General features: G+C 41.5%; 2 protein-coding genes across 3 annotated transcripts in view; one reads left to right on the forward strand and one right to left on the reverse strand.

The window, feature by feature from the left end:
- The first annotated feature begins 263 nt into the window (after nt 1–263).
- On the forward strand, nt 264–6,163 carry LOC310707616 (UPF0728 protein C10orf53 homolog). Its single transcript, XM_083504719.1, has 3 exons — nt 264–531; nt 4,727–4,846; nt 6,025–6,163. The coding sequence occupies exons 1-3, from the start codon at nt 438–440 to the stop codon at nt 6,087–6,089; spliced, it is 279 nt and encodes a 92-aa protein (XP_083360845.1). The 5' UTR covers nt 264–437; the 3' UTR covers nt 6,090–6,163.
- A 3,344-nt stretch (nt 6,164–9,507) lies between these two features.
- OGDHL (oxoglutarate dehydrogenase L) overlaps nt 9,508–26,083 on the reverse strand; it is a 63,469-nt gene continuing 46,893 nt past the window's right edge. For both annotated transcript variants that reach the window (XM_083502480.1, XM_083502479.1), the window contains exons 17-23: nt 20,078–20,256; nt 18,751–18,822; nt 17,723–17,848; nt 17,096–17,168; nt 16,328–16,491; nt 14,022–14,176; nt 9,508–11,795 (exon numbers count right to left, since the gene is read on the reverse strand). In XM_083502480.1, coding sequence (XP_083358606.1) covers nt 11,672–11,795; nt 14,022–14,176; nt 16,328–16,491; nt 17,096–17,168; nt 17,723–17,848; nt 18,751–18,822; nt 20,078–20,256 — 893 coding nt within the window. In that variant the 3' untranslated portion in view covers nt 9,508–11,671. The remainder of the gene's footprint in view (nt 11,796–14,021; nt 14,177–16,327; nt 16,492–17,095; nt 17,169–17,722; nt 17,849–18,750; nt 18,823–20,077; nt 20,257–26,083) is intronic.

Genomic DNA, 26,083 nt, shown 5'->3' on the forward strand with positions numbered 1-26,083 from the left:
CCTAGCTGTTCCCCATCCAGTATTTCCCAGCTTCTGCCTTCTGAACTATGCCCCTCTGCAAACCACTGTTCCAAATGTACACTGTCCTCCTGCTCCTGGGAAGATTCAGGATCCTGATCAGGGGGAGGGGGAGGCTCCCACCATCCCTCCTCAGTGCAGCCCTCCTCAGTACGGTCCCTGACACCAGAGCTGGGCATCAGGAGCTGTCCTTTGTTACATCTCAGAGAGGGAGGCTCACCATAGTTCCAATGAATGACACAACAGTAGGCAGTGAATGACACAACAGACACAACGTAGGCAGCAGGGGCAGCAGCAGCAGGCTTCTCCATAGTGTCCAGCAGAGAAAGGAAAGTGTCCACAACTGTTTCTGTCCTGAAACAGTCTTTTCCCTTATTTGTTCTGGACCCTCCTGGCAAGGGCTGCAACGTGGTCCAGCAATGCCAAAGAATGCACTAGTGACTCTCAGATATGGGGCCTACAGGAGCTGCAGCGTTGTTGAACATAGGACCTTCCGTCTGCAAGGCTTACAAGGTTTGTGACGTAGCCTGCCAGACATGTCCCATGCTGAAGGAAAATGGGGTGGGAATGATGATGATGATGATAACAATAATAATACTTTATTATTTATAACCCACCCATCTGGCTGGATTTCTCCAGCCACTCTAGGCGGCTCCCAACAGAATATTAGAAGCACAATAAAACATCAGATATTAAAAACTTCCCTAAGTTTTTAATAGGGCTGCCTCCAGATGTCTTCTAAAAGTCTGGTAGTTGTTTATTTCCTTGATATCTGATGGGAGGGCATTCCACAGGGAGGGCGCCGCTACCGAGAAGGCCCTCTGCTTGGTTCCCTGAAGCTTCACTTCTTGAAGTGAGGGAACCATCAGAAGGCCCTCAGTGCTGGAACTCAGTGTTCGGGGTGAAAGATGGGGGTGGAGACGCTCCTTCAGGTATATAGGACCGAGGCCGTTTAGGGCTTTAAAGGTCAGCACCAACACTTTGAATTGTGCTCGGAAACATATTGGGAAACAATATAGGTCTTTCAGGACAGGTGTTATATGGTCTCAGAGGCCACTCCCATTGACCAGTCTAGCTGCAGTATTCTGGATTAGCTATAGTTTCTGAGTCCTCTTCAAAGGTAGCCCCACATAGAGCGCATTGCAGTAAATCTGGTTACAGGGAACCAGGGAGAGGGCCTGCTTAGTAGTGACACCCACCCTGTGGAACGTCCTCCCATCAGATGTCAAGGAAATGAACAACTATCCAACTTTTAGAAGACATCTGAAGGCAGCCCTGTTTAGGGAAGTTTTTATTGTTTGAAGTTTTATTCTGTTTTTAATGTTCTGTTGAAAGTCACCCAGAGTGGCTGGGGAAACCCAGCCAGATGGGCAGGGTAGAAATATATTATTATTATTATTATTATTATTATTATTATTATTATTATTATTATTTCTTTATTTTCTTTATTAAATTTCTATACTGCCCTTCATCCGAAGATCACAGGGCAGTTTACAATATAAAAACACAACTCTGCAATTCTATGATTTCGACTTTCATTTTGCTTTTGTTCTTATTAAACCAAGGATGCCCTTCTTTTCTATAGCCGGGCTTTTTCTGGTTTCACATCCTCCTCTAGCTAAGGGCAAATGAGCTTAGTTGGCAACCCAAGCTACATTTGTGAAGGGACAGAAGAGAAGTTTTCATAGTACGGGGAGTAGAACAACTTTGAGTCTCTCACTCTTTTTTTGCACACCGGAGTGGGGCTGCCATATTTCAAAAAGTGAAAATCCAGACACAACAGTTTTTGAGTTTTGTTTTCTGTTTTTGAAAAATCTAGAAAAAAAACAAGTTTTTGCCAAAGTTGTTGCATTTTTAAAAGGAAATTCACCAAATTCTACAATTCCAACATGGGTTGCTATACGTCTGGATTTTCCTGGACATTACAGTGATTCCCACCCAGATACTGCTTCCAACAGCCAAATCCCGGCTATGTCCGGGAAATTCTGGACGTATGGCAACCGTAGACTAAAAAGCAAAAGAAGGCCATCTTTAAATCAAGCATACGTGATTCCTGTACATTTGCAGGCAAGGCAATTTTGAAAAGCAGTCATATCTCCTGAACTAACAGTGCAATGCTATGCATGTCTACTCAGAAAGAAATCCTATTGAGTTCAGTGGGGCTGACACCTAGGTAAGTGGGCAATGGACTGCATGAGAAAATAGATTAGAAATAAAAAGATTGTGGCCACTTGGAGGCTAATTATTGGTTATTATGGTGTGATGCCACAACAAGTAAGTTACTCTCGACTTTTGAGTTCAATCAACCTCCCATTGTTCTTAATCATACCAAATCCATCTGTTGATTCAATGACTTTAGATCCCTTTCATTTAAAAACAAGAAAAGAAATCCCCTATAAGTCAAAGCCAGGCTTACTTCAGAAAGGCCTTTACACTTAATTCCCAGGCATGAGAACCATCTACCTATAGGGCCTCCATCTTATTAGAATTCAACTTCAGTTTATTGGTCTTCTTCCAAACCCTTGCCAAGTCCAGACACAAATTCAGTTCTGACACAGCATCGCCTGTCTCTGAACCCAAGGAGCAGGAGAACAACACAGTGTTCTAATCCAGAACACTAATCCAGAACGCAGCAGCCAGACTGGTGACTGGGAGAGGCCGCCGAGACCATATAACATGAGTCTGGAAAGACCTACATTGGCTCCCAGTATGTTTCTGAGCACAATTCAAAGTGTTGGTGCTGACCTTTAAAGCCCTAAACAGCCTCGGTCCAGTATATCTGAAGGAGCGTCTCCACCTCCATCGTTCTACCCGGACACTGAGGTCCAGCACCGAGGGCCTTCTGGCGATTCCCTCACTTCAAGAAGCCAAGTTACAGGGAACCAGGCAGAGGGCCTTCTTGGTAGTGGCGCCCTCCCTGTGGAACGCCCTCCCACCTGATGTCAAATAGAACAACAACTACCAGACTTTTAGAAGACATCTGAAGGCAGCCCTGTTTAGGGAAGCTTTTAATGTTTGATGTATCACAGTATTTTAATATTTTTTTGGAAGCCGCCCAGAGTGGCTGGGGAAGCCCAGCCAGATGGGCGGGGTATAAATAATAAATTATTATTATTATTATATTATTATATGTCACCAGAATATTGATGGCATCTCACTCCACATTCCCCGATGACCTTAACCAGAGGATTCATATAGGTGTTTAGAAGCATGGGAGATAAGATAGAACCTTACAGGACTCCACAGCACAACTGCCATGGAATCAAGCAATCTCGCCTCCAGTGCTGTCTTCTAAAAGCGGCCCTGTAAGCAGAAGCACAACCAGCTTATCACTGTTCTTACTCCTACTCTCAATCTATAAACCCAGTGAGATACCATGGTTGATAGGATCCACTGCTTTAGTGAAACATCAGTAGGAATCAATAGGGCTGAATTCATCTTTCTCAGACCCTCCAAGTGCCCCTGTTTTCCAGGGACAGTCCTGGATGCACAGAAGCAGCTCCAGTTTCTGATTTGACTCTGGAATGTCCTGCTTTTCCTTAGGGTGTCCCTATTTTCATTGTAGAAATATTGGAGGGTATGGCATTATCCAGCCCTAGAGACATCTGAAGGCAGCAGCCCTGTATAGGGAATTTTTTTAAATGTTTATTTTTTTCCCCTTATGTTTTTATATTTATTGGATATAAATATAACCATCCCAGTCAGATAGGTGGGGTATGAATAGTAAAATTATTGTTTTTGAATAGGACACCCCTATTTTAATCAGAGAAATGTCAGAGGCTATGCTTTCTCCCACAAGAGGTCAACAGGGTGATGAAGGCTACTTCAGTGCCAAACCTGGGCCTAAACCCAGTTTTGAAATAAGTGTTTGTGACAATGCTTGTAAAGGGATATGAAGTCTGCTGCAATCCATATTCCTTGAGCCTGCATGTTCATTTTGTCAAATGCCGTTCTCCATAACATTCTGGTGCCCATCTACCAAGGTACTGTTGTACCTTGGAAATTGAACGGCCTAGTTCTCGAACGTTTTGGCTCTCGAATGATTGAAACCCAGAAGTGATTGTTCTGGTTTTCGAACTTTTTTTGGAAGCCGAACATCTGATGGGGCTTCCACAGCTTCCGATTGGCTGCAGGAGCTTCCTGCAGCCAATCAGAAGCCGCACTTTGGTTTTCAAATGTTTTGGAAGTTGAACGGACTTCCAGAACAGATTCCACTCAACTTGCAAAGTAAGCAAACCTCTTTCTGTGAGAAGGTCCTGATATGCCAGGTTCTCCCTCTCTCAAAATGTTTTAGATGATGTATAGTCGGATTAGCCAAAATGTCTGAAGTAACTTTCACTCCTTAAACCATCTTTTTTGCCTTATATCAAACCCTCGTACCCTACCCTTGACTCTGAAACCATGTTTGTTGCTTTCCTGCTACAGACTCAGAGAACACATGACGAAATTTCAGCGCTTCACTCGGTATTGCCCCTCCTATTTTTAAACCGTACTATTGCATATTCTTCCCAAATGAAGGCATGATATTATTCTTAGCTGTCTTAATATAAATCTTAAGTGTCTTTAAGAAATTCAGCTGCTTACTCGGATGGCGCACCCCTTAAAGTCACGAGAAGTACTACATACCAGCAGTATTCTCCATTTCTTATCCGAATCTGGTTGTCAATAGCATTGTATTTTAGCAACATTACCTACTGCCTTTCTGTAGCTGTGCTGAAAGCCGATGGACACCAAGTAATCCTTGAAGAAATACCAGATTGGAATGAAGTGCAGCTCATAGTAAATGGAGAGACTGTGTTTCAGTGCAACATTAATGATCTGGATTTTGGTGGGTACAATATAAACTTGTTTTCTGTTTTGCTTTTTAAAAACATTTCTAAGAAATGTAAAAAATGATAGAAGAAATACAGCTGGATCCTTCCATTCTTTAGTAGGGCTCATAGACTTTGATTCTAACTATGGGAGCTGCTTGCCAAAAACCCCTAGCCCCCAACTCCATTGCTGATCCCTTCTCCCACAACTAGGCAACCACTCATCCCTTGACACCTCACCTACCCTGTTGCCTCTCCCCTCACAGCTTGGCCAAAGCTTACCCCCAAACAGCTAGGGATATGGATGAAATGTTTGTGAATTAAAAGAAAGTGGTATTGGGGGGGCAGATAAGAACCTGCAAGCTTACAGACTACTGGTGGAAATTGAGCCTGCAGAGAGGAAACTATTATTCAGGCTGACTTTGCAAGTTATTGTTCAGAGCTGTTTGAGATGGGTCAGTTGAAAACAGCACATACACAAAAGAAAAATGGAGGGCAGGAGGAGGAGGAGGAGGAGGAGGAGGAGGAGGAGGAGGAGGAGGAGGAGGAGGAGGAGGAGGAGGAGGAGGAGAAGAAGAAGAAGAAGAAGAAGAAGAAGAAGAAGAAGAAGAAGAAGAAGAAGAAGAAGAAGAAGAAGAAGAAGAAGAATTATTATTCATTATTTCTACCCCACCCATCTGGCTGGGTTTCCCCAGCCACTCTGGGCAGCTCCCAACAGAATATTAGAAGCACAATAAAACATCAAACATTAAAAACTTCTCTAAACAGGGCTGCCTTCAGATGTCTTCTAAAAGTCAGAGAGTTGTTTATTTTCTTGACATCTGATGGGAGGGCATTCCACAGGGCGGGCGCCACTACCGAGAAGGCCCTCTGCCTGGTTCCCTGTAACCTTACTTCTCGAAGTGAGGGAACCGCCAGAAGGCCCTTGGAGCGGGACCTCAGTGTCCGGGCTAAACAATGGGGGTGGAGACGCTCCTTCAGATATACTGGGCTGAGGAATTCTAGCGTTATATGGTACAGTAGGGGGAAATCAACACACACACACACACACCAACCAAAAGGCTTGAATAGCATTGCAAAACTTTTCCAGGCTGCCTGAAGCCATGAACAGCAGTGTCCTTTTTAAGAGGTGGAGGGAAACCTCCAATGACCTATTTATGTTTTAACATTGTCCATCTCTCTCTCTCTCTCTCAGGAGGCGATGGCCTGTTGGACCCACTTTGCCAAGAAGCTAGACATGCAGTGTTAAACGCTTACTGAGTAAGAGGCCCAGTGTGTGCTCTTGACAGCAAATCTCACATCAAATAAATAAGACTCTTTCCTTGCATCGTCCATTACGTTGTTAACCCTGTCTTTCAAAAGGGTTCTATTGAGTCCTCTTATTTCACCACCAGTGTGGCTAAAAGCATCCAGGTGGAAGAGGCAGTTTAACTGGCCACAGAGATTTAACCTCAGGGCTGGTATTGGCTTGATAGGCAGTGTGGGATGACAGTTCTGTTTCTTTTGGATCATGTGCAATCAAGATGTGCAAACAATGATTAAGATATAAGGCCACCATCCTCAGATGACTACGTTTGGAGAGATACGTTTGGGTAGCGGCTAGTCTTGCATCTACCCATGATCTGCAACTCCTCAGACTGTAGACTTTGTATGATGTCTTCTAGATATATCAAATTACAAGACAGTCGTGCTTTAAATGTGTCGTGTGGATCTGACCTGCATCTTACAGCTCTTCTGAAGACCTCAGCGCAGTCCACCATGATCTGGTCCCAACTGAGACTGAAAGGGACCAGTGGTGGCACCCAGCAAACTAAGTGGGGATCTGAATCTCGGTTGCTTAGATGCTCAATACTCTATCCGCTACACAGGCTTTCTTTTGCGATGCATCCCATCGTTTATGAGATGTATTTGCATCCTCCAATGACTTACCCATGCAAAACCTGGACTGCAGCAGGCCATTGTTCACTCCAGTGAGAAATGAATGAATGAATGAATGAATGAATTTATTACGGTCATAGACCAGAAGAAAAGAAAAAACATAAAAGGCAGCAATAATTTACAAGGGAATGATGGTGTCAATTAAAAGTTGTAAAATTATACATAAAAACAATACACATATACACCCACACCCACACCCACACACATATACATACTCATGTATGCACTACAGTATATGTATGGGCTTAAAAAAGGGGGGGGGCTTATCCAGGGGTCAGATCCTTTACTTTTTTACAGCTAATGCCCTCCGCTTGATCGCGGCCGCAGAAAACTTGGCCACTTTCAGTGTTACTTCTGGGTTTTTATCTCCTAGTAGGATTTTCAGCCGCTGAGATTCAGATCGACCTGGAAATTTCTGAACAATAGGGGAGATAAACAGTAACCTGATATCCCCGTAAAGGTCGCAGTGTAACAGCACATGTGAAGCCGTTTCCACCTCCTTCAGACCACATGGGCAAACTCGTTCAGCATAGGGTGTGCCCTCATATCTGCCCTTTAGTAAGGCAGATGGCAATACATCAAATCTGGTAAGGGTAAACGCCCGCCTATATTTTGCGATTTGTAGGTCCAGCAAATATGGGGTTAGATTGAACCCTTTTCCATAATCTTGGATAGCTGGATATTTATCTATCTTGCTCATATGGTCCTGAAGCTCTACATCTCCTATTCGCTGGCTCACCATCATTTTAGCCTTTTCAAAGCCTGAGGCTATGAGTTCTTGTGGGGAAAGCCCCAGGCCCCTCAATTTTTCATAAAGCGACAATCTCCATTTAGACTGGAACGGGTCTAGTAGAGTCAATGGAGCCACTCCCACTGGGAAAAATATGAGTTTTAGCCAGAAGTGAATCTTCAGGATCCATATCCTGGCATTAATAGGGAGTTGGCCTACCTCCAGCCTAATGGCAGTGTTAGAGACACAGGTAGGTAACCCTAGTAGGGAACGATAAAATTTAGTTTGTACAGATTCCAGGGACTTGAGTTTTTGACAATTAAATATCTGGGTGCCATACATCAATTGTGGAAGTATTTTTGCAACAAAGACCTGGGAGGCAGCAGGAACATATTGACCTCCTTTTCTGTAAAAGAATCTTATGATAGCTCTGGAAGATCTTTGCGCATTTACAATGGAATTCTTAATCTGATGGCACCAGTGAGAAATGTAATCTCCAGAAGATACAAAGTTGTCCTCAAATGTACCAGGAGCAGTGTTAATTAAATTGCTTTACAGCCTTTTTGTCTTGACTAATTGCCTCATTAGGACACATTTCTCATCCCCCAAATGGATCTGAAGTATTCTTCATCATTGAAGAAAATGTATCATTAAGTGCTTTTGCCCTGCGCCCCCGTCAGTCCTCAGAACTGTTTGCCGTCGGGGGGGAAGCATACTTAGATCTTTGCCAGCTGTGCAGCAATGGTGCTGCAATCAGCAGTCGAGTGGCATTAATGGCAGAACACCACAATTACTCCAACTATTTCCCTTTTCCGAGCGAGACCCTTACATACAATTTGTGCAATATCTTCCATCGTTTTCCTAATTTCACAAACAGCTAGCGTCCTTCAGAGGCAGTAGTGGAAAGGGGTGTGACAGGCATCCAAATGTTTGGCCGCAGAGCGTTACACAAGACTGCATTGTGATACAACAATCCCTTGCCTGTTTCTTGGTAAACCACTTGGCAATGCATTCAGTTGAGTTTTAATCAGAACAAGTGCACTGAAATTAATGGCCGGGACTAACCTGGGTTAGAGAGAAGGCGGAATTACTCGACACCTATTTTGCCTCTGTCTTCACCCAAAAGGAAAGCAGTGCCCAATATGGAGATAACAGCATCAATGACGCAAGGATCAATGATGTAGCTCAAGATAGGAGAGGTGGAAAGGGAACACATAGCTGCTTTAAATGATTTCCAGTCTCCAGGGCCTGATGAGCTGCACCCAAGGGTATTAAAGGAGTTTGTGGATGTAATCTCAGAGCCTCTGACTATAATCTTTTGAGGAGCAAGTGAGGTGTTCTAAGCACAATTTAAGGATATTGACAAGCTCAGATGTGTGCAGAGGGCAAGCTAGATGAGTAAGGGTCTGGAAACCAAGCCTTATGAGGAACGGTTAAGGAATTGGGTATATTTAGCCTAGAAAAGAGGAGACCGAGAGGAGCTATGATTGCCATCTTCAAATATCTAAAGGGCTGTCACATGGAAGATGGAGCAAGCTTGTTTTCTCCTGCTCCGGGGGGTAGGACCCAAATGAATGGCATCAAGTTACAGGAAAGTTGGTTCTGATTAAACATCAGGGATAATTTTCTGTTGGTAAGAGCTGTTTGACAGTGGAACAGACTCCCTCAGAAGGTGGTGGACTCTCCTTCTCCTTGGAGGTTTTTAAGCAGAGGTTGGGTGGCCATCTGTCATGGGTGCTTTAGTTGTAATTCCTTTGTTGCAGGGGGTTGGACCAGATGACCCTCTGGGGCCTTTCCAACTCTACAATTCTACGATTAATTTCATCAGATCTACTCTGAATAAACGTTAGTTGATGACTGTCAGTAAACCCTATACATGTTTTCTCAAAAATAAGTCCCATTGAGTTTAATGGAAGGCTTAGATAGAATTTCCACCTGTCATACTGTTCTTTTTGCTGAACTGAGAGACCCCTTTCCAACTAAAAACAAGAAACACACAAGACATTGCTCTTTTCTGCATACATTTTATTTTCACTCATTCATGGTGTCTTAGGCACGAAAGCCACAATGCAAAATAATAAGCAAGCCGGTGAATTTCATAAAGTTTCTGAAAATACTAGAAGAGACACACTAACACAGAGTGATTTTCTGGGAGAAAAATGGGCTACATAGGAAAAACCTCCTTATACTTGTCAGCCGATTTGAGGTAAATGACAGTTGTAAATTATGAAATATACACCAAGTGATGTAAAGATAGAGCTCTCTATAATGGGAAGTAAGTAATCTAAGATTTCAAAACATGTAATACCTCTAGAGAAATTAGAGCTTTGCCGCTGTTACGGATATATAAAGACAATGGCTCACTAGTTTTGGGAAATGAATGAAACTAGCTTTGTTTTGAGTTTGCCAGAGGTATGAACAGTTTTGTTAACATGTTCTAATTACTTCATCTTCTCTTTCACCAGTGCCAACAGTAATCACCTTTTTGGAAAAAATAAAATAGAACAGATTTCTTTAAAAACCTGTACCCAAACAGACTAGTTCCTTTCACTGTATTAAATTCTACAGACTTCAAGTCAAAATATAGAGAAGACAGAGGAAGAGAAAAATACGGGAAAGAAGATCTGCAAGATGCCAGCATTTTTGTGAATGGGATGCTAATACCAATTCCCAGGGGATAAGCTGTCAAAAAACAACCATAAAAAACAGACATTATATTCCACTGCTTATTTTTCACATTCTTGGATAGAATTTATTTTTTAAAATATAATGCTACAGTCCACAAACAGCAATGAAAATGGAAGTCTGCCATTTCCTGCTTTTTATGTCTATGTTAATTCTGTTCCCTAAATTTGTGCGTTCCCAGCCACAAGAGCATTTATCACTCAAAAGGAGACAGAAAATATTTCAAGTTATACCGAGATGGCCTTCCTTGTAAAAACAGAGCAAAATATATAGACCTATTATTATTTAGACAGCGTCCTTCTTCCCTTTAAAATTCTTGTTTATAAAAAAGCTCAAAATGCTGTGCCTTGGGGCTACTTACAACACAACCCTAAGTATGTTCACTGAGAAGTTATATTGTGCTCAACGCTGCTCAGTTCCATGTAACTGTGCACAGGATCACAGCCTAGCTAGTTAACTAATGCCATTTAGAGTTAAATAATGCAAAGCAAAATTCCAATATATTTTAGATCCTGTGAGAGTAAAACAAACCAGAACTGTAACCCTTGTTTACAAAGCTCAGCTGTTACACCTATCAACTGCATTGATAGTTTCAACTATTCTGCAGGGTACAGAGCTTCAAGAATGCCCAGAGTTGATCAGAAACAGCCAGTTAGTGCCAGATCTGCTCAGTTTCCCCCCAGTAACTTATTCAAAACATACCTTGTGATTTTTAAACAACAAAGCAGACTTCCCCGCTGCCGGGTAAATCAGGAAGGAGCAGCAGGGATCTCAACATGAACTATAATGGTGTCTACAATTGCCCCACCAACCTTGAAGGGCAATGATCACATTTTTTGACACAAGAAATATGTCAAACTCCAGTGTAAACACAGCAGCAGCTTTGTTGGGGTTCCTACATGCTCTCACTAACTCCCCCCCAGCACTTAGCAGGGAGAGGAAACAGTACCATGTGTTTCGTGTCCCAGTTCTGGTGTCTAAATGGAAAGCAAGCCTGCTAAATTGTTTGCTGTATTCAGACATATGAGAATTCAACAAAGAATGGTTGGGGGCAGGGTGGGGTGGAATCTGCAAGAAAAATATTGCTCATTTGAACTATATGAGACCATTTATACAGCCTGCAGTAAAAGAGAAATTAGTATTTGATGTTAGGAAATCCCATTAAAATATGCACATCAGTTTTCCTGAATATTCCCAAACTTAAAGCAAAATAATTGTTTCTTCCATCTCCCTAACAAGAGGTAGCTGTGATGTAATCAACAGAACCACATTGACCGGATGAGAATTAAGAGGAACCCTTAGCATTTACGACATACACACAGTGGTTTAGAAGAGGTAAGCTTTAAAATAGGTCTTTGAAAAAGCCAACCTCAAAAAAAAATCCAAGAAGTCTTTCCCTGCTGAATTTTATTTCATGTTATGGTCATGGCCTTCCCTAAATACATACATACTATACTACATATGGAGATAATGGGCCACAACGTTACAATCAAAACATCTTTCCTTCAAATGCCTCCAGGTTGAAGGCTGTGTCCAAAAACCTTCTGAGTGACACGAGATGCGTGTTCTTGTTACCAGTTGCTGGAGCGGCAGCTGGTTCACGGCCGACATACCTTGAAGCAGAAGAGACAAGGAGGCAAATGACAGAAATGAGATGTGACAGTTTTTGAAGCAGAGACACACTGATAATAAACACCTCTTACATTAGTCACCTCTTATATTAGATACTTTCCATAGACCTTAACTTATATGTATAGGATTCTAGTTACTATTTGCCCCAGGCTAGGCTTACTTGCTTAGGCTATCCACTTATTATGTGGGTAAAAACTATTTCAGCCAACCTGTACTGTTAAGCTTCATGAATTCCATTGTGAGTGACTCCTCAAACTGTTGTTCATGTACAAGATGCTTGCTTTATTGAAACTTCACTGGTACTTTCCTACTTAAATCCTTTCTCTGGTTTCTGTTTCCCTCCAAGATCCTGCACAAACTTCCCCTCATCATCAGTTGTTGCCTTGTCTCTCTCCATTCTTATGTTCCCTCTCTGTGATTTTATCTAGCTCGATCAGCCTTAGTTGTCTAAAAGTCTCCCATTTCCTGAATACTCTGTCCATTTCCCCATGCTGTCCAGTATGCCGGGGCCTGCCTCTCAGAATGCCTCTGTACAACCACCTCCCTTATTTCAAAACACCTTTTCTGGGTGTGTGTGTCCCCAATCCATATGCCTTACAGTAACTAAGTGTGCATAATTGTAATGATCATATTCTTTCTCTGCGTACCCTCATTTCCATTTCCCCCTTTCTTTGTTTCAGATTGCAAGTCCTGTGGATCTGAAGGGGCCTGTCATACTTGCTCTTTTAAAGTACGGCAGTAGAAATAAATAAATTGGTAGACGGGCGATTCGAGCAGATTCACATACATAGTTTGAGTGCAACACCTCAAGGTTCTATAGGAAGTTCACATACCACACTTTTCTGTGTATAAGACTATGTGGTTTTTTTCTTTAAAACTCATGCTAAAAAGTGGGGTCGTCTTATATATGGGTAGTGCATAGGGTGGGCGTTTGATTGGTTGCTGCTATGGCTGTCAGCGGCTATTGTGTTTGTTGTTGGTTGCTGCTTTAATGGCTGATGCAGTTGGGCAGGCAATTGGCAGGTTCTGCTGGTGATGGGACAGATGGGAAGTGGATTTTTTTTTTAAAAAAAAATAAATTTTATTAGTATTTTCCACACAACAATAACAACACGAAAAATACTGAAAAATAACAATACACAAAAACCAACATTTGAAAACTAAAGAAAGCAACAACAACTAAAAAAAAAAAAAACCAAATCCATATCCATATCTTACAAGTTAATACTATAAACACTAAAACAACAAGACATTGACTTCCACCAATCCCACAGCACCTCCTTTACCTCTCATTGTGTCTTCCTGTTTTCTTGTTTTCCTTATCATCTCTATCCTAACATCTAGATATAAATCCCTCTTTCTTATCCTTTCACTTCACAAGGTTATTCCAGACTCAGCCAGATTTCTGTCCTCGAACCTTGACTTTTGAGGTATTCATTTAGGCACTCCCATTCTTTTTTTACTTCACTTTTTGGTTTTTGTCTTATTATGTCTGTCAGTTTGGCTAATTCTAAGTATTCTGAAAGCTTACATAACCACTCTCCCCCTAGTGGGTAACTGATTCCCTTTCCAGTACTTAGCCACCAGGATTCTTGCTGCAGACGTTGTGTATAAGAAAAAATTAGTTTCGTCTTTTGGAATATTGTCATTTAAAATTCCTAAAAGAAATGCCTCTGGCTTTTTACTATATGATATTCTTAATATTTTCTTTATTTCTTTGTGGGAAGTGGACTTTGTGATGGTGTGAGTGAGTGATTTTCGACAATCCCCCCCCCCAAAGCTCAACAACCCTGGGTAACCCCCCCCCCAAAAAAAACTCAACAACTTTGGGCAATCCTCCACAAAAAAGCTCAACAACTCTGTGCCATCTCCCCCATTTTCTTAACTTGGAGTACCCCAAAATAGTTTTATACATGGGGGCATCTTATAGACAGAAAAGTATGGCATATCTGAAAGTGGCAGAGACGCAGCCTACAAAAGGGACATAGGCAGTGCTCTGCATCTCCATTTTTTGGAAGCCTGGCTAGGAAAAGTTGCCACTGAAGCCGCTGCCAGCCAGAGTACAGCCCAGCAGCCCAGACGGAAATATCAAGGCTTCATCTTCAACTTCTAAATTCATATGTTCTTGGCAATGCAACAAAAGCAAAAACAAAAACAAAAGGGGGCAGCAGCCCTGAATGAAAAGAAAACCGCTGCAAGCATCCTACCATATGGGTCGAATATGGTTCACAATGGTGCGGAAACGAGGTTTGACGTAGTCGTAGTAGCCTATGTTCTTGTGTTCTTCTTGACACCAGACAAGATCAGCTTTAGCATACTTCTCAATTTCCGATTTTAGCAAGTCGAAAGGGAAAGGGGAGATCTAGAAGGAAATGGAAATATAGAAATTTCTGGCATGATAACAGGTCCCCACTGCGTATACAGCCAACACATCTTTATTCCTCAAATACATGAGGAATATTGTCTACCGCTCCCAGTGAGTGTGGCACATTTCAAAAAAGGAATCTCTCCAAATTAGTATGTAAAGAATGTTCTAATATCCCGATCTGACCCACACACAACAGTTACATTGGTGAAGGCAAGAAGAGTTAGCAAGTATATGCAGGTAGCTAGCAATTTTGTGCACTCAGCTTTACGTGCTTCACAAAAAAATGTAACAGAAGAAGAAGAAGAAGAAGAAGAAGAAGAAGAAGAAGAAGAAGAGGAGGAGGAGGAGGAGGAGGAGGAGGAGGAGGAGGAGGAGGAGAGCAGAGAAGATGGGCATACAAGGAAATGTACAAGGGAGCGGATGGGCATATAAGGAAAAAGACTTTGGCAATCCAACCCTCCATTCAACCCAATGTTTTTTGACTAAATTTGATTTTGGCTTTACAGGCTATTCCCAAGAAAGTTGAGAGTTGTGTGTATTTCACTTCTGCTGCAAATTTCTGAAGGTGGTGCGAGTACTGTCATTTGTTCGACAGACAATACATGTACTGCCACTTTCATCATAAATGTACTTTTTATTTCACTCACATGAATACTTATAGACACAATATAGTCAAAGCTAAGCACTTTCAGGTCTCATTGTCTTGGCAAAAGAGTGGCACTGACCATGTTTAAACTTTCATTTTGAAATCAATGAGTCTTAACTGTGCTTACCTTTTTATACATGGGGCAGAATCCAACTAGTTAATATGGACATATGAAAATTTACCAATATGAGTAGATATGACATTGCTGGGGTTATTTTAATAAAAATTTGGTTAAAAAGAATTATACAATACAGTCACAGCGAAGAAAAGAGCATGTTGCTTTCTGCAAATGATATATTCTGCCCAGGCACTACATTTGTTGAGTAATCCTACTGCTATTCTTGGACTCAGATACATTCCTGCTCACATCAAAAGGAACTGAAAGCGTGTCACAATGGCAGCAGTGTTTGGATGTCATCTTAAGAATCCTCATCACGAGAATCCTCAGATCAAAAGTGATGCCAAAGCACTTTCATTTGCAATGCACTACCTGTTAATGTTGAGAAGGCAGAAAGTGGGAAACTACCATTTTTAAAATCAAATGTTCATTTTGGTCAATATAGTATTATTATTTTTCATTTTCAGATGAAAGAAATGGGAAAACAGTTTTAAGCATCACTTGTGAAAAGCAGCATTAGAATACCCTTGTGAAGGCAGCAGATCACTAAGTATTTACATTTTATAAATACAGAATGGGATTCATAATTTGCCTAGTCAACTCCCATCAAGGTAAGATTACAGTCCAGTTATTCTACATAATCTTATGCTCCACTCACCAAATCGAAACACCTCGTGTTTCATTTATTTTAAAAAACAGAACTCTTCAAGTTTTTGTTACTTTGACACCAAAAAGTGTCAACAGGATGGGCTGTCACTCAATGGCACAACATTTGCTTTACATGTCTAGGTTTAAGGCCCCTTGTTCAAGCTACCACATCATCAGGTAGGCTTGGGACAGACTCCCTGCTTAAATACTGAAGAGACGCTACCAGTCAGTGTAAGGCAGTACTGAAGTAGATGAACCGTTAGTCTGACTTTGCTGAAGTAACTGGACATGAGATGGGGTTAATTTCCTTCATGAGTTAAATCACCCCATGGATGAGCTAATTTCAGGTGCACAGTCAGCCAAGCCAGTTGCGATGGTAACGGCCCAGTGCCCCAACTATATCTGTGATTAATGCATGTCAACTCAGCAGTCTGTTAGTTGGTCTGTCGGTCCTCAGTCTGTTGGTGTTGCTTGTTCAGTGTTATATGGAGCAACGGAGATACTTTGTCTGTATCTATGTTCAGAACTGTTTTACAGAGCCTTATCTTCTGCAACAGTAAGCTATTTGGACCTTAGGCTGCTTCCATGTGATGACTGGTACTGGGAGCAACTTCCACCACTTGTGTATCTCATATCAGATTAACAACAGATTCAGTATGAGAAAGGTTATTATGTGTACTTCACAGGCATGTACACAGGCATGCACACAACAAGTTCTCTCTCTTTGCTTTACCTGTTCCAGTCTTGTTATAGCCACCTCCTTCTCCAAATCCTGGTTCTTTCTCTCTCTAACAAGATCATAGTATACCTTCCCAGTACAGAAAATCACCCGCTTGACCTCCCCGGGAGCTTCAGCTGCAGGTCCTTCTTCAGGGATCACACGCCTGAAGCTGGTACCTAGATGTGCAACAAAAGTGTTTTACTACAAGGTGCCTAGTCTGATCAACCCTAGAGGATTTCTCAAAAATAGAAGTAATTTTTGGTATATTCCTTGGATTAGAAAGCCTTCTTTTCCTCCTTCCATAGTTTCCATTCTCACCATAACTTAGGGCTACTGCCACTCTCTAGTATTACACAGAGAAAATGACTCCCTTCATGAAACACAACTGGTTCTCAGTGGCAATTTTCCCTCTCATGTATTTGTATCGGTTCTGTAATTCTTAAATTCAATAATATTCTGAACAGGCAGAGGAACAACAATCAGTGTTATAACTATTATAATTTTAAGAAAAAATACGAGATTTGCTTTGTATCAGTGAAGACCTTGAGCACCCTATTTTGGCTAACAAGTTGACATCACAAATTAGCTCCCCCAGCAATCGCGGATCCAGTTGCAGCTATTCTACTGTGTTTTTGCTATTTTCTTCCCGTGGAAGGGTCTCCATGCCACAAATGCAGTACTCCCATGCCAAGAATGCAATGTAAGGCGGGGAGTGTTGGATCTCACGACAGAAAAGGGGGTTAAAATGTTTCAAAACAAAACGTACATAAGTGAACCTACCTGACACCATTTCATCAAAGCTGGATTTTGCTTCAGGATGTCTCAGCAAGGACTTTGGTGTGAAAATAATCAGCTGTAAAATAGGCGGTATAATAATTGTAAAATTTTGCCTTTATTCAGTCAGATTACTTCACACAAGCAAAGAATTTGACTTCCATACAACAAAGTAATGGGTTCAGTGCCTGGAGATGAACTAGGGTAGAAGCACCCCTATCTAAAGGGTCTTAAGTTTTAATAAAATTCATGGAGATTTGAGCACTTTGCTGTCCTTGGATACCTCTGCCTGCCCTAATCCCTCTGATGTCTAAAAAGTACGTTACATAAATCAGTAATGGACAAAGTAGTCAACCATTAGCCGAAATAGTTTGTCTCAGTGGGGCAGGGGTTGGTTGTGTGGCATACCTATATCTAAACAAATTGCAGTATGACTTTCTGAAACAATTTTGAATATTCTAGAAGTTTCCTAAAATAAGCAATTGGGATCTTTAAATTTATAACTATAATTGAATTTAAACCCACTTTCTACAGTACAGGCCTAGTCTTCTATCATCCATACTTCATTATTTTTTTACAGAAAAGATTGAAATACTTTTAATTAGTACAAAAGCACTAAATGTCAATACTTACAGGTTTCCTAAATGGCAACAAGAGCTGCCTTCGGAGGACATGGAAGTAACTGGCTGGAGTTGAACAGTTCACCACAATCCAGTTGCATTCATAGAGTTGGGAAACTGCAAAATCATCATCAAATTCCTGAACAAAGGCAGATTATGGGCATTAGAAAGGAAGCCAATAGCCTGGTTTGTACATCTTGCTAAGCCAAATAATGGCTTGGTGTGAATTTGTGAATATGTAGACTCTGGAAGGAGAATGTGGCAGATTTGCTTCTCCCCAGTCATCCTGCAGCTGTGCTACACTGAATGTACACATGACTTGGTTTAACCATAGTAGTGGTGAATGACACAACAGTAGGCAGTGAATGACACAACAGACACAGCTTAGGCAGCAGGGGCAGCAGCAGCAGGCTTCTCCACAGTCTCCAGCAGAGGAAGGAAAGTGCCCACAACTGTTTCTGTCCTGAAACAGCCTTCCCCCCTATTTGTTTTGGACCCTCCCAGCAAGGGCTGCAACGTGGTCCAGCAATGCCAAGGAATGCACTGGTGACTCTCAGATACGGGGCCTACAGGAGCTGCGGCATTGTTGAACACAGGACTTTCCGTCTTACAAGGTGTGTGACGTAGCCTGCCAGACATGTCCCATGCTGAAGGAAAATGGGGTGGGAATGAGATTAATAATAATAATAATATTCTCAGTACTAGCACCCACCCTGTGGAACGCCCTCCCATCAGATGTCAAGGAAATAAACAACTGGCTGACTTTTAGAAGACATCTGAAGGCAGCCTTGTTTAGGGAAGTTTTTAATGTTTGATGTTTTATCATGTTTTTAATATTCTGTTGGGAGCCACCCAAAATGGCTGTGGAATCCCAGCCAGATGGGCAGGGTATGTATGTATGTATAAATAAATAAATAAATAAATAAATAAATGTTGTTGTTGCTGATGATGATGTTGATGTGAATGTGAATGTTAATATTATTAGAGGTGGTGCCTAAAGAGAGATGACTGGGTAGGAAGGAAATATATATATATACTTACTGGAAAGGCATCAGCATCATCATTACACATCTGAAGGAATCTCTCTGGCCTGGCTGAAGAATGCTCTGGGCCCTGAGAATCACATCATGTAAAGAAAAACAAGTTGGCATGCCTTGGAAGAATCTAGATCCTAAATATAATTGTCATTAATTTCCATACTGGACAGGATGATGTGAATTTAGTTGGTTTGATAGAAGTGGTTCTGTGTGGCCTTTATAACCGCCCTCTCTGACATAGGTTTAATAGGTGGCTGACTATAACATGTTTATTGTATAAATGAAGCACCTTATAAGTGCACACTATTCCTCAGATGTTGAAACTCATTGAATGCAGTGGAATTTATTTCCAAGTACAAATGCCCAGGATTAACCACTAGGTAAAAGGTAAAGGACCCCGGACGGTTAAGTCCAGTCAAAGGTGACTATGGGGTTACGGTGCTCATCTTGCTTTCAGGCTGATGGAGCCGGCATTTGTCCACAGACAGCTTTCCGGGTCATGTGGCTAAACCGTTTCTGGTGCAATGGGACACCGTGACGGAAACCAGAGTGCGTGGAAATGCCATTTACCTTCCCACCACACCGGTACTTATTTATCTACTTGCACTGGAGTGCTTTCAAACTGCTAGGTTGGCAGGAGCTGGGGCAGAGCAACAGGAGCTCACCCCATCATGGGGATTTAAATCGCTGACCTTCTGATCGGCAAGCCCAAGGGGCTCAGTGGTTTAGACCACAGCTCCTTTTACCTTTACCTAACCACTATATTCATTTTGGGGGGCTATTCTCTCTTTCAATCATGACACATTTGTTCTTCGGGAAATACCCACTGATACACATCTGTAAAAAGCAATTCCTTCTTCTTATTTAAATAAATATTAGAGATATCTACCGTATTTTCCGGCACATAAGACGACTGGGCGTATAAGACGACCCCCAAACCTTTTCAGTTAAAATATAGAGTTTGGGATATACTCGCCGAATAAGACTACCCCTCTTCCAACGCACACCAAATAAAAATTTAAAAAACCAGTCTCCAGTCTGGCTTGGAAATCCGCTCCACTTCCCAGTGGCCGGGGGCTTCTGGGGCCAATTTTCAAGCGTATTTCTGCTTCATATAGAGAGCTTGGTGTCCTCTGATTTAATTTGGTGTTGTTTTATCCTTTGGTGGGGAGTTGCTGCAGGAGCTGCTGCTGTAGCCGGCGTATAAGATGACCCCCAACTTTTGAGAAGATTTTCCTGGGTTAAAAAGTAGTCTTATATGCCAGAAAATACAGTAATTGTAAAATTAGTTGCACACAGGGAACTATTATTCTGATCAATGGAAGCCCTACCATTCCTTCCATTCCATGAGGCAAAAGAAGGACAATCCCATTGTGACGAACCCACTTAGCCTGTCCCGAGCTGATAAATTGATCGATGATGCACTGTGCTGTATTGTGGAAGTCACCAAACTGAGCCTCCCAGCACACGAGGGCATTGGGACTTGACATAGCAAAGCCAAGTTCAAAACCTAAGAGGGGGGAAAGAGGAAATATATTATCAGTACACACTATATTCTGTTATGACAAAATGTATTGAGAATAAATCCTGAAGCTGAATTACAGAATGGCATTACAGAATGAAGTAAATTAGGACTATGCCTCTTATGCATCCAAGAATTAGACACTTTCAGTATATACGAATATACAAAACATCTATGTCAGTCTTCTGAACCATCACAAATGACTAATGAAAAGGAAAAATGAGGCCTAAGAAAACCATATTCTGCAATAAAAAAGCAAATACCAGAATGGCTTGGGTAGCATTTCAAAAATGTGGAGTGGTTGTGGCAAGATACGCTGTGGCACTTCCATTATACTTAACATGTTATAGCTTACAGCACAGTGATGTTGCAATATTTCCTAAAATCTGACATACAGCAACACAATCGGGTCCGTCTGGAATGTTATGTGGGATTCTCGTAGGAAGCGAGTAAAATTTCCCCCTCTGTGTAGTTTGTATGTGTTCTGAACGACCATATAGTAAAATTTTACTTCCGTGGTAGGAATTAGGGCCTTAAAAAATGGGTAAAAATGGAACAGGAATTTACTAAAATCTAAAGTATCATAGTTCTTGCCCAGCAACTCAGCTAAGGCAGATTGACGGTAAATTGCTTTAACAGCTGTAATCACAATGCTGCTTTGTTGTGCTGTTTCAAAATACGAGATTTCAAGCAGAGCCAGAGAGTTCATAGAAACATAATTAAATATAATATTAACCTAGTTTCTCTTTTAATGACCCACCTTGACTCCAGGGTCTTATTTATTCATTTCACTGCTTCCAGCTAATAGTGCCTGTTAGACAAAATGCCTCCTCCCCCTTTTGCCCCTCATTTTACCCCCTTTCCCAAGATCATTTGCATTTAAATTGGTCATTGGATTGGCATGAGGACAAATATTCCTGCAGCAACTTTAAATGATGCCATGATAATCAACATACATCAGATGGACTCATGTCAAGTGAGCAGAATGGTCGATTATTTCCCGGTATGATATCTAGAAATGCATTGCACCCTGTAGAAGACTCTCGTGTGAAGCTACTGAGGCAAATCACGTACGCTTAAGGAATCTGGAAAAAGGCAGTTTCTGGTTGGGGCATGCAATCCATTCAAATGGATAAAAAACCCCACAGTTCTATATGCAGAAACAGTCCTGCTCTCAAAGAAGATATGCTTATAGGGCTGCTATACGTCTGTATGGGACGTGGGTGGCGCTGTGGGTTAAACCACAGAGCCTAGGGCTTGCCGATCGGAAGGTCGACGGTTCGAATCCCTGCGACGGGGTGAGCTCCTGTTGCTCAGTCCCTGCTCCTGCCAACCTAGCAGTTCAAAAGCACGTCAAAGTGGAAGTAGATAAATAGGTACCGACATGACCCGGAAGCTGTATGCTGGCTCCATCGGCAAATAAAGCAAGATGAGCGCCGCAGCCCCAGAGTCGGTTACGACTGAACCTAATGGTCAGGGATCCCTTTACTTTTTTATACGTCTGTAATTTCCCAGATGGGACTTGGCAGTTGGAAACAGCTTCTGGGGGGAAATCGCTGAAATGTCCAGGAAACTCCAGACATATGGCAACCCATGTTGGGAGTGTAGATTTTGGTGAATTTCCTTTAAAATAACTCAAAAACTTTGGGCAAAGCAAAAAGCTCAACAACGTTTGTGTCCAGATTTTCACTTTTTGAAATCTGGCAACCCTATTTTACACCTTGAGGCTCTTTAGACCTAATCCACGGATTAATATGTGCAAATGCCACCTTACTGAATGGGTACCCAGCATGTCATATGAATCTCTGTTCTCAAGAGAGGTTAAAAACCATCACCAGCTGTGCGGCCAGTCAGCTGGCAAAAGCAATATTCATTCTTGACTGCTTGCTTCCAGGATGGTTAAGAATGGCAATTCTTGCTCTCTTCCTGAATGTGAGGTATGCACTCAAGTAATGGTGGGTGCCGATGCCACAACAGCACTGGTAGATAAGATAACACAAGAATAGGATTCAATAATATTGCCCTATGCAGTTTCTAGCAGGAAAGGTGTTGGGTTGAGGTTCCCTGATCTCCCAGATAATTTCTCTGAATATATCCCATTACCTGCTCCTATCCAAACCGCCAAAGCATTTCAGGAAGAGGAGGACAAGCAGATTTGCAGTTAGGCGCACTGTTAATACATAGCGCTTAAAACAAGATTGTCCCTTTCAACAACAATAAAAAATACACTGTTTAAAGTAAACATTTAGATATATTCTTTTTAAAAAAAAAATATCATCTGATGAGGCTGTGCTCTGAAACATGTTGTATTTATCTGTATGGTCCTTTTTTAAAATTCAATCAATCAATCAATCAATCAACCTTTATTACAGTCCAGAGACCCAACAAATCGTTACAAAGCAATACACAATTCATTTTTTAAATTCTCTGCTGCACAGAAAATGAAAAAAAAACAAAACACCTTACAATTTAAGTGCTGCGAAAACTTAAGAGAGAAGGGGAGACTGGGCAGATTTGGAAATTATAAATGAAACCTTCTTTGCACATTCTAAAGTATCAAACTTTCATAAAGGTTTGCTAAAGGGCTGGAACCCTTCACCCTGTGTCCCTTGAGGCTTCCTGCTCCTCCCAATTTATTCTGATTAATGGTTTTGTCTTTTTTTTGTGAGGCAGCTGCCTTTTTCTGGTGGGTGTTGCCTGTTTTTTGTCCGTATGTTTTTGGGGATGGGTGTACGTGTTTCGTCTGGAGGAAGATTATGAGCATCACCAATTTCCACTCTGTGAAACGAGTCCCTTGGGGTATCTACAATGGTTTTAGATTTCTAATTGTGCGCACAGGCTCAAAAACGTTGGGGACCCCTGCTGTATGGCTAGTCCAGTACAAAGTTTAAGGTGCTGTTTTTGAGTATGGTAAAAATAAAGCAGGGAACTGTTTGCAAATAACCATAAGGTACAGTGGTGCCCCGCAAGACGAATGCTTTGCAAGACGAAAAACCTGCTAGATGAAAGGGTTTTCCGTTTTTCGATGCGCTTCGCAAGATGAATTTCCCTATGGGCTTGCTTCGCAAGACGAAAACGTCTTGCGATTTTTTTCGCTCCCCCCCTTTTCTAAGCCGCTAAGCCGCTAATAGCCTTTTAGCCGCTAAGCCTTTAATAGCCGCTAAACCGCTAATAGCGCTAAGCCACTAAGAGGGTTGCTTCGCAAGACGAAAAAACCGCTAGACGAAGAGACTCGCAGAACGGATTATTTTCGTCTTGCAAGGCACCACTGTATTGGATGTTCTCCAGAATATTGAATTTGCAGTAACTCAAACCCTGAACTCCTTATTGGTGCTTCATATGGAATTGAGTGAAGAAAAGAGAGTTCCACATAGTCACACTACTAGAAGGCAGTAGCTGCTTGGACCTGTCTTAAAGATGGGAATCCATCAAGGAAATTTCTCATCAGGAGAATACAAGAAAGAGAAAAGCACAGATTGTGAAAAGGATACCAGGATACTGAACGGAAAAGACAGTAGTTAGCCAATAGTGAAACAGAGGTTAGGAATGGCTCAGTTGGTAGAGCATGAGACTCTTAAGACTCAGGGTTGTGGGTTCGAGACCCACGTTGGGGGAAAAAGATTGCTGCATTGCAGAGGGTTGGACTGGATGATCACTGGGATCCTTTCCATGAATCTGTGACCAAGCATAAGGGATTCAGATGAGGAATGGCGGAAATAGGTTTCGGCAGCTAGGTTAGGTTAGAACGCAATGGACAGCACAGAAGCTGAAATGGGTTTGGAGGAAATGTGAAAGAGGGGCAAAGTCTGGCGTACCAAGCATGATCAAAGTGTATAATTCACAGACATTTATTTATTGAAGCCATTCAAAGCATGCAACGGCATCTGGTAAATGTAAGTCCTAAGGGAACACTTTTGCAGCTGCATTTTGCAGGCTTGTTTTTCAGGATTTGTTTTTCTGAAGACATGAAGACTGAACATTTACATTATAAAATACAACCACAACTGCATAAAATGAAAGAAGTACCTTTCATTACTTAGGTGAAACCTTCAGTTCTTCCAGCTGATAAAAGTTTTCATCATACTTGCGTGAATCAAAAAGTTCAAATGTTCAGCATGTCTTCTTTTTCTAGTTCACATGCTGTTAGTTTGCTTTTCATTGCTGATTTTTAATTGTGCTTTTAAATGCTTTTGGTCTAATTAACTTACAGTGGTGCCTCGCAAGACGAAATTAATTCGTTCCGCGAGTTTTTTCGTCTAGCGAATTTTTTGTCTTGCGAAGCACGGTGTCGGAAAAGTTTTGGAAAAGCTTCAAAAATCACCAAAGTCTTCAAAAACCTCAAAAAAGGCTACCACACCGCGTTCTATGAGTTGCTCCTCGAAGTCAAGTCACAACTTATTAACGGTGTTAAGAAAAAGGAAACAAACTTGCAAGACATTTTCGTCTTGCAAAGCAAGCCCATAGGGAAATTCGTCTTGCGAAGCAGCTCAAAAACTGCAAACCCCTTTCGTCTAGCGAGTTTTTCGTCTTGCGAGGCATTCGTCTTGCGGGGCACCACTGTACACAGTTGTATTATAAACTGGACTGCTGCATGCCACCCTGAGCGTCTCTGGGCAGAGAAAGCAGCTAAGAAATACAATTAAATAAAATCGGTTGGAAAATTTTGCTGTTTTTTGCTGAAAGGCAGAGCTGGATGCGACATTTGACAAGTCAAAAGCCGAAGTGTATGGAATATACAATTGGCTGCTGAAATGTAAATCTAGTTATGTGAACAAGGTTACTAAGAAACTATTTTATTAAATTTTAGTCACTGTGTTGTGAAAGACGCCTTTTCCCTTTCTGTAAAATTATTGTTCCCATTTCCATGTCACTATATAAATGCGTAAGTCTGAAACGTGAACTAATTGCAGTTTCACAATTACTGAGGGCGGCTGCGCATATTACATCTTTTTAAATAATTAGTTATGTGCTGCAGGAAACTTCAGTGTTATTTTCAACAAGTGTGATGTTTTGAGTTGTCCTAAATCTAAGTGTTCATTTGTGATTTCTGTATTTCAAAAACAAAACAAAACTACAAACTGGGGAACATGATCTATAATTATGGAAAATACTTTGAAAACTGACAATTCAGAATCTAACAATCTACTCAAAACTCTGTATCTAAGGGTCTACTCACGAGCAACATCATGGCAAAGGGGCTTCTCAGTACATGACCCTCTGCCTTTGAAAGCCTTATAAGAAGCAGATTCAGGGAGGGACTGAGAGGCACTTATAGAACAAAGGTGTTATTCTGGCTACCGCCAGGAGGTGTAATGTTATTAATGTAATCTTGTTATATTTATAGTGCTGAAACATTTCTAGTTATTATGAAATAGTTCTAGTGATGGTTGATTTTGAGATGTTTTACTGATTCCTTTGTGGTAAGCCACTTTGAGCATGATTCTCTTTGCGGAAAAGTGACATACAAATAAAACGATGACGACACTCAAAACCCAAAGAAATTACAATTGCAATTATCTATGCAATCCATTATCTGTCAAATTTACTATGTTCAGGTAGCTGGAGTAATTTTACCCCCAAGAGTACCATTTGCAAATATATGAGGCAACCTAGGGAGAAGTTATTAATAAGCACAGAATGAAGTCTCTAGACTCCGTTTCTAGCTGTGATAAGAATTTGCATTCTTACCTTTAATTAGGAAAGTTTTGTGAACTCTGAAACTCCTGCTGACCAAAGGAGGGCAACTTGGCTCTTGATATGCTCTGCACACAGTAGGCTACCACTTCAAACCCACCAGCAAGCAGTCACTGACAGG

Source organism: Podarcis liolepis (genome assembly GCF_965112155.1).
Source record: "Podarcis liolepis genome assembly, chromosome: 5".
Classification (NCBI taxonomy): domain Eukaryota; kingdom Metazoa; phylum Chordata; class Lepidosauria; order Squamata; family Lacertidae; genus Podarcis; species Podarcis liolepis.

What these genes read in the sequence shown, in the direction of transcription:
- LOC310707616 (XM_083504719.1), top strand. Translation starts at nt 438, where the DNA reads ATGCCAAAGAATGCACTAGTGACTCTCAGATATGGGGCCTACAGGAGC. An exon ending in CCGTCTGCAAGGCTTACAAG is followed by an intron (nt 532 to 4,726) that starts GTTTGTGACGTA and finishes GCCTTTCTGTAG; the next exon opens with CTGTGCTGAAAGCCGATGGA. An exon ending in CATTAATGATCTGGATTTTG is followed by an intron (nt 4,847 to 6,024) that starts GTGGGTACAATA and finishes TCTCTCTCTCAG; the next exon opens with GAGGCGATGGCCTGTTGGAC.